Genomic DNA, 25,281 nt, shown 5'->3' with positions numbered 1-25,281 from the left:
CAGTCCCATATTTAAATACCCTTGCAATTAGTTAAAATCTCAGGTGGGCTTCCCAATTTGGCACTGTTTGCACTCAAGCTGATGCTAGCCAGAGGACCAGACATCCGGTCCCTGGAACGCAAGGCGCTGCTCGATTTCTGGTGGATGACGCGCAAGCGTTAACCAGGGTTACCGTAATCCAGTAAAGATAAATATTTATGTTCATATGGCTACCATTTTATATATACAAATTCTTGATCCTTCCATATAAACCTCTCTCTCCAATCAGCAATATTGTTAACTTCATGGTACAATTTAGATGTTCTAACTTTAGGTAAACTTCCATTTTGATTTAATTTGCTTCCCTTAATGACAGTAACATTTGCCTGGTGGCACTGTTCATTGTGCCATTCCCAAAGAAACAGTGATTTTAGCAGGCAACTGGAGTCAGTAAAAAATGTAATTTAAAACCTGTTTAAGTCTTAATGATGATTAGTGGTTTCTTATGTGTTTCAGGCTGTGTGAAGTTCTCAACCTTGACCCAAGACATGTTCTAATCGCAGAAGTAATCTTCACAAACATTGGAGGAGCTGCTACTGCCGTTGGGGATCCACCAAATGTAATCATTGTTTCCAATCAGGAGCTAAGGAAGGTGGTAAGTAAGACCTTGCTAATATTAAAACTATATTATGTTTAACATAACAATTTTATGGATTTGTTCCAATTGAAATATTTGTGAAATCCAAAAATAAGCATTTAGTTTGTGTGCTTTAAAAACATCATGTACTGTATATTATGGAGAGGCTTTATTTCTTCAGCAGTGAAGCTACTGAACTCTTATCAGCCAATAAATAAACAAATTGTGATTTTTTCGGTTTCTTTTCTAATTAAACTACATATGCTGCCTTGAACTGTATAATTAAGGATTAATGCAGTCTCCGCTGCGATTTCTGACGGGGGGTAATAATGGCGGGCCCCTAATCAAAGCTGTCTTGCTGACAGCTTTTAGTTTTTTATTAATGGCCGTGAATTGTCGCGATCACGGCCATTTATGTGGACCCGCCCCCTTTTCCCCCGATCGCTAGTGGGACATTGAATCCCACCTGACGATATGCTGTTTGAGCAAAATGAAAACGGGCCAGGTTCACGGCTGTCAGGACGGATCGACAGTCTTGAACTGGGATTACATACCCCCCTATGAGTTGGGGGTAAAAGTAATATGGTCTGAGTTGCTAGACATGCAGGACTTTGGTGAGAATGCCTTGTAAATGATTGCTGCAATAAAAACATGGGCATTCTTGGGAAAAAACCCTCCTGTCCGAAAACTCAGAAAAAATGTATCTCTTGGTGTTTATTGTGGTCTTTTTCCCCTTATTTTAAAGGACTGTAATTCTAGGTGGATTTTAGACATGAAATCTTTGATCTTGCAAAGTGAGTGAGCCATTTTTGTAAATAAATAAGACCATTGCTTGTTGCACAAAACCTGTTCAATATATGTCAATGAACATAGGTAGAATGTTGTCAATTATCAAATTTTTTCTTGAAAGATTGACTTAAAATCTGGCATTGTCTGCTTCAAGTAAGTAGCAATATATCTTCCTATTGTATTTACCTTCATGATAAATGCCAAAAAGACCAGGAAGCCTTATCCATTTATAGCAGGGGTGGGGAACCTCAGGCCCGGGGCCGTATGCAGCCCCCGTAGCCGGTCTGAGTGGCCAGCCCACTCGCCCAGTGGCTTTGCCGGGAGTCAAGTACAGGGGAATTCTTGCAAGAGGTTGGTAGTTCTCGCGAGATTCCTCTTCATCAACAGCAGCTGGAGACTGTCAGTCCTACTCAGCGGCAGCCGCCGGAGCGTGGGACGGCTGGAGCAGGACAATTTGTAAGAGAAATTTTTACATATGGCCCCCGAAGGATTTTCCCCCCATACAAACGGCCCTTGGCACAAAAAAGGTTCCCCACCCCTGATTTATAGGAACAGTTTAGTGGATTAGATAACTTGGACTAGACCATACTGCTGCAAATACCAAAACCAGATTATACCTATATTGGATTGGTTTTAGCTTGAAAGTGTAGTAATATGGATGCAATATGTTGACTGTCTACTGTATAAGGATAGTAAACCCAATTTTATTCGATCTAGGAGATTATTATAAATAAAGTTTCCATTTTAACATTGGAGAATTATTTGGTATCTGAAAGTTTAGATAAGATGAGTACAAGGCATTTAATACCATAATGAACAAGTCCATAACTTTTTTTTTATATACAGTATATATTGGTCTGTACTTGTACAGTATGCATTATCTATACAGATGTATTTAAATATTGTTGTATAATGTCAAATGTTGAAGCCTTTTAGGGGTAGATTTACTAAATTGATTTATAGAATCGGAGATGTTGTTAATTGTTTTTACTAATTTGTCTTGCACCTTTCTAGAAGGGAATAGATAAAATACAATTGGTTGCTTATGGACAATATCTTCTATAAACTAAACTTCAGTGTAGTAAAACCCCAAGGTGCAAATACATCTGTAAAATGCATCCTATAGCATTCTATTCTTCTGGTCCAATCATTAGATAGATAAAAAATTAAATGTTTTTATATTTAATCCTTATTTAGTTACAAATGTGTACAATCATTAGGGAACGCAAGATATTCATTACTAGTTATCCCAGTCTCGTGTCTTAATAGTGCATGTACACAACTGTAATTAACGGCTATATATAAAGGCATTCAATTTTTAACTATCCAATGATTGGCCCTTAAAAATAACTTGTTCCTGATGCCTGCAAAATTGATTGTCAGTGTATCACAATCAGTTGTCCCATGGGGATTTATTTGTTTGATTTTTTTTTTTTACTAGGGATTGGACTTTGCAGGTTTCACAGGTCATATGTTTCTCGGAATTTGCTTGGTACTACTGGTATCTTTCCCATTTCTCCGAATCTTGTATTGGAACAAAAAACTTTACAACAAGGAGCCCAGTGAAATTGTTGGTAAGACAAAAACTTTTTTTTTTTTTTAAACAATTTGCTAGTAACACCTCTTGTGACATTATATAAATATTTTGAACACAATATTTGAAAAGAATAGTAGTCTAATGGTTTGTACACACAGTGCGATTTAGGCTAATGGCCAATCTTAATTCTATCCTAATTTGACTATGCGATTTTGGCTAAATGCACTTGCGATTTTGACCATCTAGCTACTGTGTTTTGACCCTAGGCTAAAAACATTGTAGAGGTGACTTAGACTGTGCAGGCAAGTATATTTTGACTGTCACCTCTAGAATGTATGAATAAAAATGAATGGCATCAGTATTGCAAGGGAAAATAGACTGCAGGCAAGTATATTTTTACTATTTTCCCTTGTGATACCGATGCCGTGCATCTGTAACGCAAGCCTCCTAAACACTGTACGATTTTGACTAACTTACTATCCTATTTCTATCCTATTTTGACTATATTGTCAGCATTGTAGCAACAATTGCACCATGTACACACACCTGGAAATCAAACTACTGTAATTTAATTATCATGTCTAATATACAAAAACACATAAATATTGTATAAACTGTACCAGTATATTACATATGCATGCATACAAATAGCACTGTTTTGAATCCTTTCTATAAAGTGCCGGTGCTTTCCGTGAAGTACTGTAAGTAGCATGTATGACACCAGCAAATCCGTTTCGCTGTTTCACCAATTTTTTTTCCTTAATTCCTTTCTTAGTCGTGTTTGGAAAGTGCTTTGCAAGTATAAAAAAAATCAGACTGAGGAGGGAATTTAATTAAGCATGATCTTTTCTTCCCAGTTTTCAAAATTTTTTTCCCTTTGGGCTATCCATTTGGCACCCTATTTTTATTCAGGTGAACACACATACTGTAATCTGAAGCAGCCGTGGATTGTCGCGTTAACGGCTGGGGCAGGATTCCGACTGTCAGAACGTTCCGACAGTCTGTATCCAGGATCCGTTATCAGTTCACTGAGCTACTGTATGTGCATTAGCTGATGATTTATGGAAGAAAAGCCTAATTACATATGTTTTCCTACAGTGTTTTGCTGAGATGTGTACATCATGCAGCTGCTGCAACCCACCACACAAATGATCTGGACACTCCTCCATTGTCCAGATCATGCGGTTTCCTGCTAGCATTTAAGCTGCAGTCAATTATTAGCGATTCTGCACTTTGCCTTATTTAGTTGCAAGTGCAGCATATCTGTTGTATGAACTGCATCTGAATCAACCTTAGACCTTACTAATGTTACTATAACTTGCAGTTTGTATGTAAATGAGAATAAATCGCAATAACATACAACCAAATCATTCAGTTTGACTTTTGATAAAGCAGTTCTTGTGGAAAGACTGGAGCTGTGTTTTTTTCTTTCTTTCCTATGTAGCAGGTTGCTTTACATGTTGAATCTAAAAGAAACAAGTTTACACTTTATTTGAAAGCCTTGACACTTTAATCTTGATTGTGAAAACTAAATTGTGGTTCTCTTAAAATTCAAATGACTTCAAATGACTTCATAGAAAGGGTTTTTAAGCATACTCAAAACGGTGTGTCGGATATGAAGGTATTTCCTGTGGATGCAGAACAGTGGGGTTGCAGAAATACAGGTGTAGTTCTTTGCTACAGATTGTTGGAAAGCAACTTCAATCAACAAAAACATTTGCAGCTACATTTCTTCTGATTAGCAATCAAAAACTCTGCTGTATCAGTAATAGGGAAACTAAATTGCTTCTCTAACATTTGCTGATTTCTGTATTTTTATATTCTGTGCTATAACCTACTCTATTTTTAACAAGGCCAATTACTGTACAGGAATATTTGTGAAATTGCAAATGTTCGAAGTTTTAAAAAGATTTAAAGTTTTCTGTTAAACTACAGCAGAGAAAACCAAACAAAGATTTTTTTTTGATTTTTAGAAGAAATGGATATTTTTTTTCCCATCTACAGGGAACTATTGTACAGCTGCTTCTTACCGAATATGAACCTCTTTTCTTTTCAAAACTATTCAGCAATATCAGTGCATTGCAGAAAGGTTAATGTCAAGCTACTAAACATAGCGTACTTTAGCAGGGAACATACAAGTATTTTAGGTTTGTACAGACAAGCTATTTTTTTATAAGGTTCAATGTAAATCACAATTTGGCATTTTTCAACTAATAAAAAAGCTACTTGTGTGTGGCTGAAACGAGGTGTGTGCCAGTGGTGTCTTGCCCACAGCGCATCTGCACTGTGGGTGGACCACTGGCATACACCTAGCCTTTAGAAGAGCCAACATTGTTGTCTCCCTTAATCTGAGTACAAAACCGGCACACCTGTACTGCTACCGCCCTGCGGACACAGTCAATACCCCTGCACTACCGACACCCAATGTCACAATAAGTGTACTACTGATGTGTCTTACCCATATTGTAGCCAACCTGCACTATATCCAATCCAGTGGCATATCAATGGCAATACATTCAAAGTTGTGGCTTGGAGTAGCCGGCACTGTGGGGGTAAGGTCTCTGCGGATTCCAATGGGTCTGGCCTTCAATATGGAATCAGCTGAAAATTTCCATCCAAAATGGCTGTCACCTTGGGGAGACATATGCTAGCGCTCCAACTGGGTAGCATAGTTTGCTACCTGGAAGTTGCAGATGAGAGAGACCAATCCACACTGTATCTGACCCATATTTTTATCCAAACTACACGTCCTCATGCTCCTCATGCGTCCCTTATGCTGTACAGAGATCTACATGACTTTGAATTACAGGACCCGACCAGACTTATTGAGTGGATCTGTGAAAAAAGTATCTGCGATCCAGCGTAAGTAAATGCTCCAGCTTCCCACAAAAGCTAAACGTAAAGGAAAACCCAAAACAAATCATTGAATATACATGAGTAAGGAGACACTCTGAAGAAAAATCAATGGAGTATGAACACATCTTATTGTCACAAGATTGATCCAGGCCTAGGAGAGGTCCATCTCTGGACCAGGGTGAATCTTTACATTAATACGTGAGAGAATAAAGACATTATAAGGACTCAGGACAATTACTGTGGTTTAAGTTACTCCCAATTAGGCGTGCTGGTTCCATTATTTTATTTATTCAATATTGTATCCAAACCACACTATGGACGTTATTCTGGTCCACATGCAAAGCTGTGAAATTTGAAGCTTTGCATGTGGTTTAAATGCTACCCGATCGAACATCCACCCCCCTCACACTGAGGGGGGTATGCAATCTGTGTTGTGCTCCCGCAGCCATCTCCCGACGGGGGAGATGGCTGCGGGGCCCTATTCAATGCTGTCTTCCCCGACAGCATTGAACAGGGATTCTGCGCAGAACGAGCCCGACATCACAAGCTGTCGGGCTCATTCTGCCGAGAAAAGCCGGAAATAGACGAGCTCCCAGCCGGAGCTGGTCTATTTCCGTCCTCATCTCGCGGCCACGCCCCCTTCTCGGCGGCCGGGACATTGAATCCCGACTGCCGAGCTCCAGGCGAGCAAAACGAGAATGGGACGCTAGCTCGACAGCCGTGCCCCTGACATTGAATACCCCCCTGAGTCCTCCCGCATGCGTGCAACTGGATGTTGAGCATAAAAATCCATTTGCAGCTTGCGTGCAAGGAGGAAATCATTTGATGGTTGCTGATTATCGAATGATTTCTACAGCACTCGCAGATGTAAGACACCTCTCTGGTGTTTTACATGTGCAGGTGCCCTGTACGAGAAAGCAGGTGGGCACCTGACATCCGTTGACTGAAGTTACCTGCCACCCGCATCACTGGCACATTTACATGGAAAGCCCATGAAACACTAGGCATCATGGGCGCAGGCCGCCACCGCTGCCCCACACCCACACCCGCACTGGTAGGTGTGAATGGGGTAGCAAACAAGCAGCTCACCATGCCCGCACCAAGTGGTTGCATGTGCTAAACATCACTCCCCCATCCCACACTGTATCTGACCCTCACTGTAACCCTGTATGAATAACTGACACGAGTGTATGGTATAATGTGAACTGGTTGTAATATCTTACCATGCCCCTTCCCTGTGCAGCCATACCCCTTATTTTTTGATGCACACCTTAAGCCCACACTGACCCTGGCTTATGTTTTGGGGAGCACAAACCAGTGATCTAATTAATAAGTAGATTGCTGTCTAGGTCAAGTGTATAGACTACAACCAGTGTCGGACTGGGGCATGAAGGGCCCACCAGGGAAATGCACTCACAGGGGCCCACCAAGGGGCGTGGTCTTTTTGAAGGGGTGTGGTCACCTGACCAGAGAGGGATGGTTTTACACTATGCAATTTTGGGCCAATTTCATCCGATTTTGGCACTTTGGGCCGATAATCGGGGCAAAATCGGTGGCAAAATCGCAGGTGTGTGACATCCGATCCGTAAATCCCCCACCCTGATAATAAAGCACATAGGTCCCACATAGCCCCCCAAGATATTACAGCACATAGGTCCTCCACACACAGATAATAGTACAGCACATATGCCCCCCCATATAGTACATTACATAGGTCCTCCACTCAAATCTAGAATTACAGTAATGGGTGGTCCCAAATCCAAAGTTACAGGTAGGCGGTACCTTTGCGCGGCGAAAAGGGGCGTGGCCTCATGGGGCGGGGGCGTGGCATAACAAAATGGGGCATGGTATTACACTTTAGACCACACTCTGTAATACCCATTACACATAAATCAACATGCCGTAAGGCCACACACCATAATGCCCATTACATACTATATAACAAAACGTTATGCCCATTACATATTTGACACATACAGTAAGTGCTCATTGCTAGGGGGTCATGCTCAATGCCAAGGGGGCTTCATGCTCAATGCCATGTGGGAATACATGCTTGTTGCCAAGGGGGGGGGATGTCTCATGCCGCTGGACTCACTTAATTGTAAGAAATGACAGCCAGGCAGAGAGCGCTGGGCTCGGCTGTTTAGTCTAAGGCATTGTTTATTGCCAAGGGGGATGTTACACACTGCTGGATTTACCTAATTGAAATAAATGACAGCTGGGAAGAAAGCGATGTGCGCTGCCCGTCTGTAGTCTCTGCAGGAGCATCAATATTTTCAGTTCTCGCGCTGGGGTCTGGCAGCCAATCAGGAGCAGCTACCAATACCACTCCTGATTGGCTGCCAGCAGTCCAAAGGGAAAATTGAAAATATCGATGCCACTGCTTAGACTACAGCCGGGCAGCATACATCACTCTCTGCCCGGCTGTCATTTCTTTCAATTAGGTGCGTCCAGCGGCGTGAGACATCCCCCTTGGCAACAAGCAATTCATTAGACTAAGCAGCCGGGCAGCACACAGCTCTTTCTGCCCGGCTAATGCTAATACAATACATAGGTCCCCCCACTCAAATAGTACAGCACATAGGCACCCCATATAGTACATTACATACATATAGGTCCCCCCACTCAGATAATAGTACAGCACATAGGCCCCCATACAATACATAGGTCCCCCCACTCATATAATAGTACAGCACGTAGGCCCCCAATAAAATACATTACATAGGTTCCCCCACTCAAATAGTACAACACATAGCCCCCCCATATAGCACATTACATAGGTCCCCCACTCAAATACTGTAGTACAGCACATAGGCCCTCAATAAAATACATTACATAGGTCCCCCCACTCATATAGTAGTACAGCACATAGGCACCCCCATATAATACATTACATAGGTTCCCCCCACTCATATAGTAGTACAGCACAGCACGTAGGCCCCCAATAAAATACACTACATAGGCCCCCCACTCAGATAATTGTACAGCACAGCACATAGGCCCCCAATAAAATACATTACATAGGTCCCCCACTCAAATAGTACAACACATAGCCCCCCCCATATAGTACATTACATAGGTCCCCCACTCAAATAGTACAGCACATAGGCCCCCATATAGTACAGCACATAGGCCCCCATATAGTACAGCAACCAGATAATATAGCACATACTGTAGGTCACACACACACACCTAAAAAAAAAAGGGACTATAAAAAAGTTAATCCAGCACATGGTTAGGTTAGTTACCTACCATTTTGCAGAAGGGGTCCAAAAGCAGCAAGCAGCTCCCTCTTCACCAGCCGGGAGGTCTCCTCTCGGGACATCTACCCCCGCAGTTCTTATCCTGCAGCCGGGGGAGGTGGTTACCGTGCGGGTGGGGATCTTTGTTTGGGGCCATGGTGGCAGTTGCTCCCATCCCATGCAGAGTCCTGTGCTGCGCCGGCGGGAGTCGGGACAGCTGTGGCGTGTGGCTGCGGCGTCTGATGTCATGACGTACGACGCAGCGCAGCACAGCAGTGTGACAGGGTCCCAGGCAAGGCTGCTCCTCTGCCCTGCTTGCAGCTGCCGGGATATTGCTACTGTGGCAGCGGGGGGAATAAAGAGCAATAGCCCTGCCCCCCTAAACAAGTGGGCGGGGTCCGAAATCACTGGGGCCCACCGGGGGATTCCCCGGTTGCCCCCCAGGCCAGTCCGAGCCTGACTACAACTCATTAATGGAATAGAGCTCACTGCCTCTCTTCTTGCAAAGTACATATGATAAAAATGTTTTGTGGGTCTTACTACTTCCATTGTCCCAAATGAAGATATATTTAAGTTGAGATACTGAACTTATGACCATACTTTAGAGCTCTTATATAGATCCATTAATAAAGGAAGGTGATTGGTGCCACTGCACAGGGAGAACTGATTATGGCATTGTTGCCGGCTCCTTGCACATGTATAGGTGCTCACTGACCTCCCGACAGTTGGGATTCCAACGGTCAGAACACTGACGTTGGATTCCAGACTTAGTTTTTTTCTGACTTGTAGGGGTCCCTACGAGCCACTGAGCCTGCAGTATAGTGAGCCCGCAAGGGGATTCTTTGTGCTCACCCCACTATCTGAATACCGGCAGTCTGGATTCCGCTGTTGGTCTAATGACAGTCAGAATCCTGACTGTCGGACCCTCATACCACACCCTACATGTTGTGGGTATGCAGGGTGCCTAGAACAACATCCTGTAGCCTAAAACTGTGATTAGAATGTTCTGGAGGACCAGCTTCTCCTTTGTCCCAGCAGTAAATCACTGTAAAAAAAACAACAACAGATTCTTCAGGGCACTATGGGCAGGATGTATTAAGCCTTGGATAGAGATAGTGGTGAATTTGTACAAAAATCAATCCTTCATCATTTTTAAAAATTGTGTGTCTGTAGATAAATGACATACAGTAAGCTAATAAGCTGTTATGTGCCATTACTCTACTTATCTCTTTAAAGCTTGATACATACACCTCCTTTTAAGTGCTTAGCCTTTTTTCATCAATCCATGGCAGGGAGGTGGCAATGGCTGTTGCTGGTATGTCTGGGCAAGATGCAGTCCATTATTGCTTTGGGGTGATTGTTCATGCAAAATGGTATACGGTCATTAGGTCGACATGCATCAAACATTGAATGTCAGCATGGCCTTAGGTCAACACCTGAAAAGGTGCATTAGGTCAACATGGGGAAGGTAGACAGTCCAAAGGTTAACATGGGTTTTTCACTTTTTCTTGAGCGGACATGTGCTGGCAGGAGGTTGCCCTACCATCCACTGTGGTGTGGAGAGAGAATAGAATAGTTTGCCGAGCGTATCGAGGCACCGTGCCTGAAGCATGGTGAGCACATCGATTCATGCGAGGGGACAAGGTACACCAATATGGTGTCCATGCCCACTGTAAGAAACATTTGGGACAAACAAAAACAAAACCTGATGTTGACCTTTTGAATGTTGACCTAAGCCCATGTCAACATTTTTTGGTTCGACCTAATGCATGTCGACCTTCCTGTGGTTGACCCTGTGACCCAGGCCCTGCAAAACACGTTAAGCAGGATAATGTAGGTTCATTTTGGCATCTGATATGGACATGCCCAGAAGTAGCAGGATTCTGGGAAGCAGTAATGAAGGAAATGATCGCGATAGGAATCCCCAAAGAGAGTTGTACACCCTTGGCCTGTATACTGTCATATACTGAAAGAGGCCTTATGGATAGGGACTTAAAACAATTTTTTGTTATAGCCTCTACTCTGGCCAAGCCTTGCATAGCAAGAAAATGGCTAGCTAAAGAAGGCCCAGATATAGGTACATGGAAAGCTTTGGTAAAGACCACCATGGAACATGAAAAATTTACACATTTAGAGGTACAGAACCTATCTTCCGTAGGATATGGAAAAACTGGATGACCCGGCAGGGAAACTCCCCTTAGAAGTATATTACAGGTACGAAGGAATAGGGAAATCCAGAGCTAGAACAATTGAGAACAGGGTAATAGAAATTAACGTAACAAGGGAGGGAATGGGGGGGGGGGGAAGGAAATAGAGTATTGTTATTATTAGTGTTGGTTTATTGTTTAGGTAGAAAGTTTTATTGAGTATTCGAATTGGAACAATAATTGATGAACTGGGTTGAATATCTGGCAAATGAGACAGGAAGATATGAAAGGTAGCTGGATGAACTAAACGTTTATCATGTCATGTTATCTTCTGTACTGATAAAGAAAAGATGGAAATCGCTTGGTGAACTCCACGGCCCTCAAATAGAAGTAATATAAGTGTATAGAACAAAATATAATAGATTATAATCACGAAACGAATACACAGAGACACTGTAATATAAGTAAACACAATTTAAGTAAACACAATTTATAGGATATATACACGGACACAATTGTATAGTACAGCTCGTATGTGTTGGCAAGGAGCAAAATTAAATAAGAAACACAAGTAACGTCACTTTAAGTACGGAGCAGGATAATGAAAAATAGCACTTGGAAATTATGGAAATCATGGGAATGGAGTAAATGTAAGAAACTAGTGGATAAACATAAGTAGGAATTAAAGGGCAAAGGAGATAGGGAAGAGGGGAGGTGGAGACCACTAAGCGATATAGAAGGAATTTGTAAAATAAGAAACACGGTTCATGTTCAACGGAAAGATAACAATATGTCAAAACTCAATGAACTACTGTTTTAAACTGTGATGTTTTAAAAAGAAAAGTTAAATAAATAAAGTGTGAATTAAAAAAAAAACACGTTAAGCAGCCACTCCATTTAATAGTTAATTTGCACCTTCCACTGATTCTACAGCGACTCCTCTGGACCCTCCAAATTAGTACTGCATCTTGCCAATTGTCATTTCTCCAGCCAGGGATTCATAACCAAAATCAGTGTGTTACCTTGCTTTTGGACTCTCTAGACCAGTGGTAGCCCACTCCAATTCTCGAGGGCTACCAAAAGTTCACATTTTCCAGACAACCTATCTGCTGCACTGGTGCACTCGTTACTGGCTAACATATTTTAAAAGATCCACAGGTGGAGCTAATTACTTCACTTGTTAATCTGTGAGGAGATCCGGAAAACATTAACTGTTGGTAGCTCTCGAGGACTGGAGTTGGCTACCCCAGGTCTAGACATCAATATCTTAGGACTGGTAAATATCCCTAATGCAAAATGGCCTACAGTATCTGAACCTAGCTTATATTGCTGTGACGACAGCAGATCATATTAATGTGCATCTGTGTGCTATGTGTGGTGATTTTTCTTTTTTTATATATTGACCAGCTATACCCCTATTTATGCTGTATTTTATCAACACACCCTATACGTTACCTTGTCATTTGTTTTTTGTTTGCTATGTACGGCGCTGCGGACACTTTGTGGCGCCTTATAAATAAAATGTGGAACATCCCATTTCTTGTTTTTAGTTTATTTTTTAAATAAATGTTGAATTTTTTTCAGTTGCACCATTATATTCAACATATATTTCTATAAAAAATAAAAAATCTTTTTTATTTTATTTTTATTTAGCATTTTACACTTTATACATTTATATTTCCACTATACTATCTCTTTGGGTACACTATGCAGCACCAGTGTTTATCAGTTTCTCCTTCTGCTGAACATGCACAGTGCTACATGTGGTTTGCTGATAAAAATACATACTTTTGGAACCTTGTGTCTTTAGTTAACATTGTTTTTTCTGTTTTTTTTTTTAATCTGAAATCTAGAAATGAAACATGAAATTCATGTTTGGAAATTAACTGCACAAAGGATTAATCCTGCTAGTCGTGAAGAGACTGCAGTCAAATGTCTTCTAATGCAAAAAGTTCTGACCTTGGAGAGTTTGCTGAGGAAGAAGCTTAGAACTTTTCAAAGGTATTTTTATTGACCAATTGTAGAACAATGTAAAAATAACAGATACTGTGGTGAAGATATTGTAATTATACCACTGAAATCCTACTGCATAACTCTAAAACCCTACAGTATATACTGGCTGCATTATGGTCGTCTGCATTTTAGAATGTTTTCTTTTCCCAGACAAATATCACAAGAGGACAAAAACTGGGAAGCGAACATTCAAGAACTCCAGAAAAGTGTATGTATTTTAAAGTAGTTCTAGTGTACATATTTCTGATATTGTTTTAAGATTAAAAAAGGAAACGTTGCCTTAACAAACTTACTGATAATGTTCCAGTGGTCTATTTCATGTTCTAGGTGTATGTCAGTGGCGTATATAAAATGGGTGCATTGTGTGCAGTGCACAGGGGCCACTGAGTCCATTGGGGCCCACATCGCAAAAACTGCACATGCTTTCCCCTCGGAAATCTGCAACGTTGGAAGCAGCGCTGCAAAAAAAGGAAAAAAAAAGGCCCCCGTACCATTCTTCAGAAGATCTGCCCTTTCACATTAGTCTACGTCACGTAGTGCTCAGACTCTATAGTGCTGCATGGCTGCCTGCAGAGAGGAGGGGGCCCAGAATGAGGAGGCTGAACACAAGCCATCTCCTCTCTTAAAGTGGCACTGGTGCATGTTATTTGTTTAGTCATTTTCATCAGGTCAATTAAAATATAACCAGCTTAGCTACTGGGCTGATCACTCATTTGTGCAATGCTGCAGATCACAGCCCAGTCCAGATACTGAATATCTTAGTAAACAAACTGATTGAAATGATTGTATAATGGTTTAAATGCTACAAATATTATTTTTAATTAACAAAATATCAGTCAAGTCATATTAATGAGAAATTGCTCTCTTGACAGAATGGGATAACAGACAAGATCCTTCTCATCAAATGTTTATTGGTCTTGGGATTTGTCATCTTTATGTTTTTCTTAAATTCCTTCGTCTCTGCGATCCACCTGGACCTTGGTATGACAGCTAACATCTTATTATAGTGTATATATTATATGTGCCTAATAATGGTAACAATACTGCACTGTAGTTGCTCCCCTGCCCTCCACCTCCTACCTCTGTTACGTGCAGCCTCCTATCTCCGCTGCCTCCTCTCCCCCGTCGCCTTCTCTCCCCAGAGTGGCAGGGGGGTGGAGCAGCAGAACAGGCACACCGGAGCTCAACACAGATTACTGGGTGAGTATTGCATGCATGTACACTTTATAGCCCACTGGCCACCAATGTTTGTCTAATGCACCCTTTACACTGACAACCAATGTTACTAGCATGCACCTCCTGCCCACCAATGTAGCATGCATACACTAACAACCTATAGCCTTCATGTACCGAAGCATGTAAAATCTAGTGTACATGTTTGCTATATTTTACACGCTGCCGTCAAAATTATTCGTACATGTAGGCCAGGGGTGTCAAACTCAAATTCATCGGGGGCCGCATCAACAGTTTTGGTTTTGGCCGGTTGTATCTGTAGGTCCCCCTGTATAATTATAATGCCATGACACCACAGGCTGCTCCCCCTGTATAATATAAAATGAATGCCATGACACCACAGGCTGCTCCCCCTGTATAATAATAATGCCATGACACCACAGACTGCTCCCCCTGTATAATATAATAAAAGGAATGCCATGACACATAAATGATTATACAGGAGGAGCAGCCTGTGGTGTCATGGCATTATTATTATTATACACTGGGACACCTCAGGAAACAGCAGATATATATTTTTTTTATTGTGAGTGTGATCCTCATCCTCACTTAATGTTTCTCCATCTGTCCTGCAGCTGCTGCAGCTTCCAGCTTTTCTTCACTGCTTTCTGTGGCCACACTGTCCCCGACTCCTGGTCCCCACCCAGTGTCTGTCACTGCCGGGCATCAGAGGGAACAGGCGGCCGGGACCTCCTCCACGTAGCCGTGGAGGCCGGCGGCCATGTTTCTGTAGCCGCATACATATGTGCCTACAGGAACATGGCCGCCGACAGTGGAGGAACAGGTAAGGCGGCCGCGGACGTGGACGCGGCCCGCAGCACTCCTGTTTTAGACACACTGCCCCTGCGTGCTATCTCCTCGCGCGGGCCACATGACGAGGTCTGGCGGGCCGGATTTGGCCCGCGGGCCTTGTGTTTGACACCCGTGATGTAGGCTATATTTTACATGATGCTGCCAAAGTATAGAAGGGCCCTGCTACAATATACTTTGAAGGCTTTAAGCCAATCGTAGGGTGATTAGCAGGCCGGGAGTGTGCTGAGGCATACCCTTAGGCATGCATCAAAAACCGTTGGGCGTGCCCAGATAAATGCTGAGGCTGCCCTGGCGAACAGAGGCATTCTTTGGCCTGTTAGGAGTGGGTGGCTGACGTCCGCACCTGCCCCCATTTGGAGGATGCCTTGCAGCCGCCGAGTAAGTCCTGCACTGCACGGCTGTTGCGTGCATGTAAAGTCATTCGATGGTGAGTAAACACTGACTGATTTTTCCTCTGTCCAGGACCTTGCGAATGTATGTGTAGCTGTACACATCCACTTGCAATGCTGCACACTTGTATGTTCATGGCACAGGTCATCGAGGTGTAAGCTTATTTGCTGAACTAGTTAGAACTAGTCACCTAAGTAAGTTTTTACAGAGGAACACTTATCTACATAGTGTCAAAATAATAACATAAGTGCTTGGACACTGACAGCAAATCGTTCAATGAGACTTTGTTGATGTCAGTACTTTGTGGGTCTACTACGTGCAGTATTACAGCAGACACCTTTCTCGGTAAACTGTACACAAGTCAGCCTATACAAGCACCTGTTGCTCTAATTTGCCCATGAGGTTCTCAGTGGGCTTACGATCTGGGCTCTGAACTGGCCATTCCATGCAAGTTAACACATTTTCTGTAAGCCCCACAGCATAACGCCGCCACCTCTATGCTTTATTGTAGATCACACAACAAAAAGAACTAATAAATCAGGCGCAGATTTAAAAATAATAATAAATTGCTTTAAGTGGATATATATCCCCATTCACTGGGGTGCTTCGAATTGGTTCATATATGCAGCTCCCAACAAAAAACAGTAATTACAGAATAAACAGTACTTAATGAAAGCGCATGTATACCAATAATATGAAATTTATAAAAAGAACAATATTAAAATAACATTTATAAACAATCTTAAGTAAAACCTAATAGATATAGCGTACCCTTTGGGCAATGTCCCTTAATTAATGTCAATGTCCAGAGACCGGTGTGCACCACAGTCTCTACTTTAAATTCTGGGACTGCTAATAAATAGTCAGTGATCCATTGGATAGTCAAACTATTTTATGATTATTTTGTAGAATAAGATATCTCACCACTTGTTGCTCCTTAGGTTAGGATATTGGTTTGCGGGCATTAATGTTTTTGTAGTTCCACTCACTTTAATGGTGTTGAAAAGGTCTCTATCCCGGAGCTTACTGGACCTTAGCAGTACTCGGTGGGACGATTTTTAGGCTCCAATAAAGGTCTGTAGTGTGCGCTCCTCAATATCAGCACGGCGGGTGTTGGTAAAGCGCCGTGTCAGGGAAGATCTTAATTAGCCGCCTGCAGATAGAAGCCCTCAGCGCTGCATATCAGGTACCTGAAGGGTGCTGGGATGACGAGCTGGACCGGACTGCTCCTACTGCCGGGAAGGTGTTTGGTAACCAAGGCTGGGGATATCGACCTGTAAATCTGTGAGTAGCAGCAGGGGTGAAGATAAAGTTTCTCTATGGCCCAAGGCTCTTTCCTTGATGCGTTTCTCCGTCTATTATATCGGACGGTTTCCTTCTGAGGAAACCGTCCGATATAATAGAATACGTGACTGCTGCAGGAGCATACCACTTTTTCTTCTTTGATCATGCTCTGTAAGCTCATTTAACATGAGCCAGTCATGTATTCTACAAATTCAAAACATTAACAAAATCAAGATAACCATAATACCTTCTATAAAAGTAACTAATCAGCTGTACTATATTGCCCCTGCCTGTGGATAGATTTCCTCTGTCCATTTTGGCTTAATGAGTTAATAATATGAAAAAAAAAATGCCAGGATTTTCTTTTTTAAGCTGCAGAAACTCCTATATTCTCTATGATCTGATTGGAAGTTTAGATGGTCAGATATTTGAGAGATAAATACCTTTTTTTTTTTTTTTGCTCATTATAATTGTTTGATGGTAACTGTAAATTGTCAAATCTAGGCCATAGGAGCTTCCTATTTCATCTCTAATTGTAGCTATAGTGCTGACATGCAAAGAAGAAAGCAGATGACAGATTGGTGCAATGAACTTCGTTTGAACATCATTTTTTATGATGTTTTAATATCACAACAGCACTAATATGAAGTCCTCAGACTTTGGCTATTCTGGCTCATAGCAGTGGGCAGTGACTAACTCCTATTATACTGTCGCTTCCAATGCAGCATTTACTATCCTATAAAGTGCAGAATATGAAAGGCACACTGGCGGTGTATTTTTCTAAATATAAAATGTACAGTATATTTATGATTTATTTCTAACAACTTTTTGGTTGAACAACTATTCTTGCCTATTTAGTATTTGTGAAAAGAGATCAGGCTTGCAAAATGCCACTTTTTTTTACACTTTATGTTAACTGTATGGTTTAAATGGATGGTTCTAAAAAATGTTCCATCTTAATTGTATTTTTCAATAAATAAGAAGAAAAAGGGAAGTGGAACGCTGAAAATTGAATTAAATATAAAAAATAAAAATTGAGAAAGTAAGATCAATTGGGTATCACAAAATAATATCACAAAAATTTATTTTACATATATTAAAACATTCTACTGATTACTGACCAAATGGTGCACTTAAATGGATAAAATTATTATTAAAAATAATATATAATCCCTTTGAAAAAGTTGTCAGTTTGGACAACGAAACGCATTAGGATACAGAGATTTTATTCACATTGGACTTTGGAGCATAACAGATGGACACTACGCTATTATAGCTTGCTGTACTTTAATATCCACTTGGGTTTTGGCCTACCATACTGGAATAGAACTTCGGGACACCACCACCGGTTTAATCTTGGGTTGCCTTTCATCAGTCTGTGCCTGTCAGCCAACAAAGAGGACAGATATACCACAACACAGCGGCAAAATCCCAGGATGGTTATATGGATACCCACTATCACGATTTCCAGTTAAGAAATAAGGAGGACAATTCCACTCAGGATCTTATGCAAGCCGGAGACTTTACTAAGTATATTGCTCAGTCCAATTTTTATTATTTATTATTTTTAATAATAATTGTATCAATTTAAGTGCACCATTTGGTCAGTAATCAGTAGAATGTTTTATTATACTGTATGTAAAATAAATCTCGTTTATTTTGTAATACCCAATTGATCTTTTCTCAATTTTTTTTTATATTTAATTCTATATTCAGCACTCCACTTCCCTTTTTTTTCCTTGTTTTATATTTGTTTCAAGGAATTGACTACTTGGCGTGAGATGCTTGTAATACATACACCCCACCGTTGGCGCCTACTCTTTTCCTTCATTTTTCAATAAATAACAGAATGCATAATCTGCATTATTTTGTTTTGCAGATGCCACTGCATTTGTGTGAGACAGTAACTTAAGGGGCATGCACACTATATTTTTTCATCCCATTTCTAAGTGATCTGACTAGATTGCTTAGAAATGGAGCACTAATCACTCCGTGTGTACAGCCCCCGATGACGCTAACCATATGGGACATCCCATAAACAATGCATGTACAGTAGTTAATTTTTGCTCATTACCCTAAAACCATAACCCAGGCTAAGCAACAAGCACATTATCATAATTTGTTATCTTATCTATATATATGTCTAGTGTCTGCGAGTCTCCAAAACACTGAAATCTGCTAGCATAGATTGAAACTACTTTCACACACATGCACAAACAATGAAGGTGGCAGACTAGCTTTTGAAGCTTTTGTTTCGAGTGGGCTTACTAGTATTGCAATATATATGCCCCCTTCAGCCATTTAGTGGAAAGGAGCACATTAATATTCTACACTTTGTAGAACTTATGTCAAGAAGGGTTGTTTAGTGTTGCTAATAATGCTAGCAGAGGGCGGGGCTTGTCTAATATTGTTTAATGCATCCTATTAGACCTTATTAATGTATGTTTTGTAGTGAAAGTGGACTGTGTGCAGAACAGCCAGAGGGTGAAAAAATCCAGAGAATAACACTCTTTACTACAGTATGTTAAAAGGCAACTCTACAGGATCATGATAGTTAACATCTCACAAATATTGTTTGGAATTAAATTTTATGTAAAAACACACCCAAGTGACTTGACAAAGACCACACTTCTTTTTATATGAAACCTTCTTAAAATGTTCCAAAGTCTCTAGAGTAGTAGTGCATAGTAGAAAGCATAATAGATCAGGAACACCTGGGCTTCTCTGGTAGAAACACTCCTACTGCAGTATTCCTGTTAGGACGTTCTGGTTTCCTCTAGGTCTATTTCCTGCATTGTACTTAGTGAAGTCAATCCCTGGCCCTTTTTATTTTTTTATTTTTTTATATATTCCAGGATTTGGGATTGAAAAACTCTCAATCGTTGATAGGAGTAGTGAGGAAGGGTATAGGGAGCAACAAAATGAAGCTCAGTGTAGAGAGCTGTGAGGAAGGGAGCGTGGGAGGTGGGAGTAGGAAATAGTGAGGGTGGCTGTGTGTTTGGGGAAAACAGACAGGTGGGATGTAGAGGGTATGGTATTTTCTATTAGGAGGGCAGTCACAGACAGACAGACAGTGCAAAGCTGTGGTGGTCCACCAGCTCCGATTGACTGGTGGCCAGCACTGGTGCCACTCAAGCAGCGTCTGAGCCAGCATTGCTGGTACTAAACTGCATGCCCAACCTACTCTTATGAATCCTGGGATTGGAGGTTCAAATCCGGTTCCTTTTTACTTAATATACACATTTCATATAAAAAAAATTCAAAGTTAATATTATAGGATTTATAATATTGGGATCAATTGTTGTTTTCCTTAAATTTCTTACTGACTTATTCCATAGTTGCAAAACATAATTGTTAAAAATGTATTTTTACTGTTATAAATCTCTTGCCATAATTTAAGAAATGGTTATCATTTATTACAATGCAATCTGGTGTTTCAATTATATAAATATTGCTGGTATTTTAAAGAATACATATCCATGGATTCCTTCCAATTACTGTTCTAGATCTAACCTATTGTATATTGCTGTGTGTGTTTCTGACAATGACAACAATATGGTAATGTGATCAATCACAGCTGTATAGTTTTTATCTTTTATTTTCCAAAGGCTGAACACTGGCCATATATAATTAAAAAATTTGGACCAGGATCAACTGCTAATGTATGTTTACCAGTATGGACCTCTCAAGAGTGCTCCTATGCAGAATGGGATTCCATAGATATAATCCAGCACTATATAAGTAACTGACTTATGTTTTTTTTTTATGTTCTACTTAAAAAAAAATAAAAAAAAATATTTTTTCTTTTCTTCCTCCCACTAGGATGGATTGCAATTTTAGGTTCACTGTGGCTCCTCATTCTGGCTGATATCCATGATTTTGAAATGATTCTCCATAGAGTCGAATGGGCAACTTTGCTTTTTTTTGCTGCACTGTTTGTGTTAATGGAGGTATGGTTTTGAAATGTGTTTTTTTTTTATTTTTGGTTCTTGTGACATACAATACTACACAACAACTGAAACAATAGGGGAGACTGTAGACAGATTCCCTATAGACAGATTTTCAGATGGACAGTCATACCTTCCAACATGATTCTTTCTAGAACTAGAATATTAGACTACATATAATAGTAGACTACATATACAAGGCAGTTATAATAAAAGGTACCCTCCTTATGGCATTTTGGAATGCATTCTAAGGACTAAACTGAGAAATATAGACAACAGGTACATTTAGGATGTACTCATTTTATTGGAAAAAAATGTGTACAGTAGATCCACTTCTATTACCACCTCCCCCTACAGAAGGGAATTTTCCTGTTGGCAGGAACTCTCATTGCTGACTAGAATGCATTCTGATTAAGTGACAATGCACTGTATATGATTTTCCCCTCCCTGATCGGAGATGGAGGAAGTAGAAGAAGCCATGGTCAGCCTCTGAAAGACTTATTTATAGAACAAATACATGCAGCCTTTACAGAAAAGCCTCATCAGTCCCTTGAGTAGAGATTGCACTTTAGATTTCCTACCACATGTAAAATACATATACACATGCTCCTTGCAGGATGAATATAGAAATGATGATGATTATTTTTAAATGGAAATGTCAGAAGGCCTTATCTCCTGCCCCAATACTATACCCGAGCAACAGATTTGCACATAGTCTATTGTCAGGAGAGAGGGGCTGGGGCATGCAGGACTGGATTTAAGGGCCTGGAGCTGTAAAGGTTCAAGGACCAATTCTAAAAAGTGGAGGACATGAGGCCAATGTCATGTAGATACACTATAAGCTCCTATGTCTACCTAAATATAGAAAAATTAAAAAAAATTGGAGGCATGGTGATTAGCTTCCAGAGTGCTTGGCGTGACAGCAAATGGGAGGAATGCAAATGAAGGCAAATTAAGCAAAAGTATAAAATCCTAATTTTCATAGCAACATTGAAGTTATAGAAGTAAAAGCTTGCACTGGTTTTAAGAATACTTTGTGGCTGCTGATCATGGCCAAACAAGCTGGCATGGATCATAGGGTCAACAGTCAATAGGTTGACTACTCTTGGTCCACATGCCATAGGTCAACACTTGAAAAGGGAGACATACCATAGATTGACATGGTCAAAAGTTCGACACAAGCAATAGGTTGAATTGGGTGCCTGACATCCTAGTTTGACATATAAGTGTACCTCGCTTCGCTTCCTTTGCCATGCTTTGGGCATGATGCCTTGCAACCCTTGGCACACTCTTCTAATCTAACTCTATGTCCACTTGATTGGTAAAGTATAAAAGTAAAAAAAAAAAAAAGGGGGAAACTCATTTTTAACCTTTTTCATATCGACCTTTTGACCATGTCAACCTAAGGTATGTCTACATTTTTTTGTGTTGATTTATGACCTGTTGACCAATAGTGTTTAATACAGATGGAGCGGGTCTTATTGTTGCTGGCGAATCGCCCCGTCTCAGTATCCGTGCGGCGAGGCGGATGCAATCCTGTCCGCCTCCCGCTTCAGGGGGCTGTGGGGACCCGGTGTAGACACCGGGCGACCGCCGGCAGCACCGTCGGAAGGGGACGCGCGCGCACCCCCTTCCGGCATACAGATGGTGCGGGGCAGGGGATGGCGGCTGGCGTCGCCATCACCATCCCCTGGATAGATAAGTCCCGCTCCATCTGTGTATATATAAGCAGAAATATGAACATAGCTAGCACCAGGAGAAGCACAAACAAAACTTTAAGAGCTATGTGTGCAAATGCTAGGAGCTTAGGAAATAAAATCCCAGAACTAATTGCAATAATGACAAGGGATGAACTGGACATTGTGGCTACTACAGAGTCAAGGTGCAATGAAATCATGACTGGGACATAGCTATACCAGGATATACTTTATTTAGGAAGGACAGAATTGGGAAGAATAGGAGGAGGGGTTGCACTATATGTGAAAGAGCATAAAGACTACCTTAATACAAAGTATTGAAGAAAAAACTGAGGCCCTTTGGGTGACCATAGAAATAGGGGAGAAGGTGATACTACGTATAGGGGTGATCTACAGACCACCAGGTCAGGAAGAGGAACTTGACAAGAGCCTATTGCAGGACATCAATAAAATGGCATTAAAAGAGAGGTGATAATCATGGGAGACTTTAATCTACCTGATGTAAACTGGAAGTTGCCTGTTGCAAGTTCCACCAGAAGTAGGGACATTCTGAATTCCTTGCAAGGAGCATCCCTCCAGCAATTGGTGAGGAAGCCCACTCATAAGGACACAATATTAGATTTAAAACTTACAAATGGTGACAGAATATCTGATGTAAATGTGGGTGAAAATCTGGGATCCAGTGACCATCAAGCAGTATGGTTCAAAATAAAGACAGAGACCGACTCATCGCACACAAAAACAAAGGTGTTAGATTTTAGGAAGGCTGATTTGGTAGAGATGGGAAACTCTAAGGGATTCTTTGTCAGAGTGTAGGAACTTGGAAGGAGTGCAGGAGAAGTGGGAAAAATTAAAAAAGTGCAATACTGAAAGCGACAGAACTGTGAGTCAAAAGAGTTAGGAAAAACATAAGGAAAAGGAAGCCATTGTGGTTTGCGAAAGATGTAGCAAGTATTGTGAAAGCAAAAAAGTTGGCCTTTAAGAAATTTAAGCAGACGCAGAATAATGAGGACAAAGAAAATGGCCCAGTCAGTGGGTAAAGGGGAAGGTAAACTTTTTTTTTTTTTATGTAAAAAAGTGAAATAATAAGACTAAAGACAGAGTGGAAGTCTTCTTGAGGGGGGACAATGTAATAACAGATCATACTAATAATTATTTCTGCTCAGTATTCACTGCTGAAAGAGACTGGAAGGGGCCATGGTTAAGTTGCAAGTATAGTCATAAAACTGAGGGAGAAACAAGTAAATTTACAGAGGAGAAAGTCCTCACTGAACTCTCAAACCTGAAAGTAGATAAATCAATGGGGCCAGATGGGATACATCCAAGAATACTAAAAGAGCTTAAAGGGGAGCTGGTAAAACCAATAAAATAATAATTCAACCAGTCACTAGCTACTGGAGTAATCCCTGAGGACTGGTAAACAGCGAATGTAGTCCCACTGCACAAAAGTGGAAGAAAGGAAGAGGTAAGCAACTATCGACCAGTGAGCCGTAATCAGTAGTAGGGAAATTGATGGAAACACTCTTAAAACAAAGAGTTGTAGAATATCTCAAAACCTGCAATTTACAGGATCCAAAACAGCATGGGTTAACTGAGGGAAGATCATGTCAAACAAATCTTAATGACTTTTTTGACTGGGTGACTAAGGTAATAGATCAAGGGGGGGCTGTAGATGTAGATTATCTAGACTTTAGTAAGGCTTTTGACACTGTCCCACATCGCAGACTGCTAAATAAACTTGAAAGCTTGGGATTGGATTTTAAGATAGTTGAATGGATCAGAATGTGGTTGCAGGACAGAAAACAGAGAGTTGTAGTAAACTGAGTACAGCCAAAGGAGGGAAAGGTTACAAGTGGGGTACCCCAGGGATCTATACTTGGACCAGTACTTTTTAATATCTTTATTGGTGATATTGCAAAGGGAATTGAGGGTGATATGTGCCTTTTTGCAGATGACACAAATGTATGCAACAGGGTAGACACACCAGGAAGGGTAGATTGATGATCTAGGTCAGGGGTGTCCAAACTTTTTGTGACGAGGGCCAGACTTGGTGAAGTGTAAATGTGTGGGGGCTGACCATTCAGCCTGACATTCTTTGAATCATTAATCACATCAGAATGGTCCCCCACTCTGCCCCCATTCACTCTATGTCCCCAGCCTGTCCCTTCACTGTATTTCCCCCAGCCTGCCCTCATTCACTGTATGTCCCCCAGCCTGTCCCTTCACCGTATTTCCCCCAACCTGCCCCCATTCACTGTATGTCCCCCATTCACTGTATGTTCACAACTCTGCACCCATTCACTATATGTCCCCCAGCCTGCCCCTGCTCCCCCTTCTCTGAATGGCCATCACTGCCTCCATTCACTGTATGTCTCTCATCCTGACCCCTCCCTTCTCTGTATGTTTCCCAGCCCCTTGTGTGAGCCAGAGGAAGGAGAGGCAAAGCAGGCACCGCAAGGACAGGAGATTCTTGGGTTCCCGCTGCCGCCCTCCTCCACTCTGCATGTTACAGGAGCAAGCTTCCCCCTTGCTGCCCCCCTCCACAAACACTGCTGGCACTGTGATTGTGGAGTAGGGTGATATACGATTACAGCAGCAGGGGTAGGACGCCAAACAAATCTGACTGTAGTGGCCAGCACCTCCTCACTGCAGCAGAAAGCAAGGTAAAGGCGTGCTCGCCGGGGCCCCACCTTTAGTGTCCTGTGCTTCCCACATCT

The 25,281-nt window shown here is 41.3% G+C and overlaps 1 protein-coding gene across 2 annotated transcripts in view; it reads left to right on the top strand.

Annotated features, from left to right (window-relative positions):
• The window catches only part of OCA2 (OCA2 melanosomal transmembrane protein), a 205,231-nt gene that overhangs the window by 117,643 nt on the left and 62,307 nt on the right, over positions 1 to 25,281 (top strand). For both annotated transcript variants that reach the window (XM_083168584.1, XM_083168582.1), the window contains exons 14-19: positions 496 to 634; positions 2,847 to 2,979; positions 13,041 to 13,188; positions 13,351 to 13,408; positions 14,073 to 14,181; positions 20,743 to 20,870. In XM_083168584.1, coding sequence (XP_083024710.1) covers positions 496 to 634; positions 2,847 to 2,979; positions 13,041 to 13,188; positions 13,351 to 13,408; positions 14,073 to 14,181; positions 20,743 to 20,870 — 715 coding nt within the window. The remainder of the gene's footprint in view (positions 1 to 495; positions 635 to 2,846; positions 2,980 to 13,040; positions 13,189 to 13,350; positions 13,409 to 14,072; positions 14,182 to 20,742; positions 20,871 to 25,281) is intronic.

The sequence above is a fragment of the Crinia signifera genome, chromosome 2 (assembly GCF_055691185.1).
Source record: "Crinia signifera chromosome 2, ASM5569118v1, whole genome shotgun sequence".
NCBI lineage: Eukaryota > Metazoa > Chordata > Amphibia > Anura > Myobatrachidae > Crinia > Crinia signifera.
This window is presented reverse-complemented; position numbering and strand designations above follow the sequence as displayed.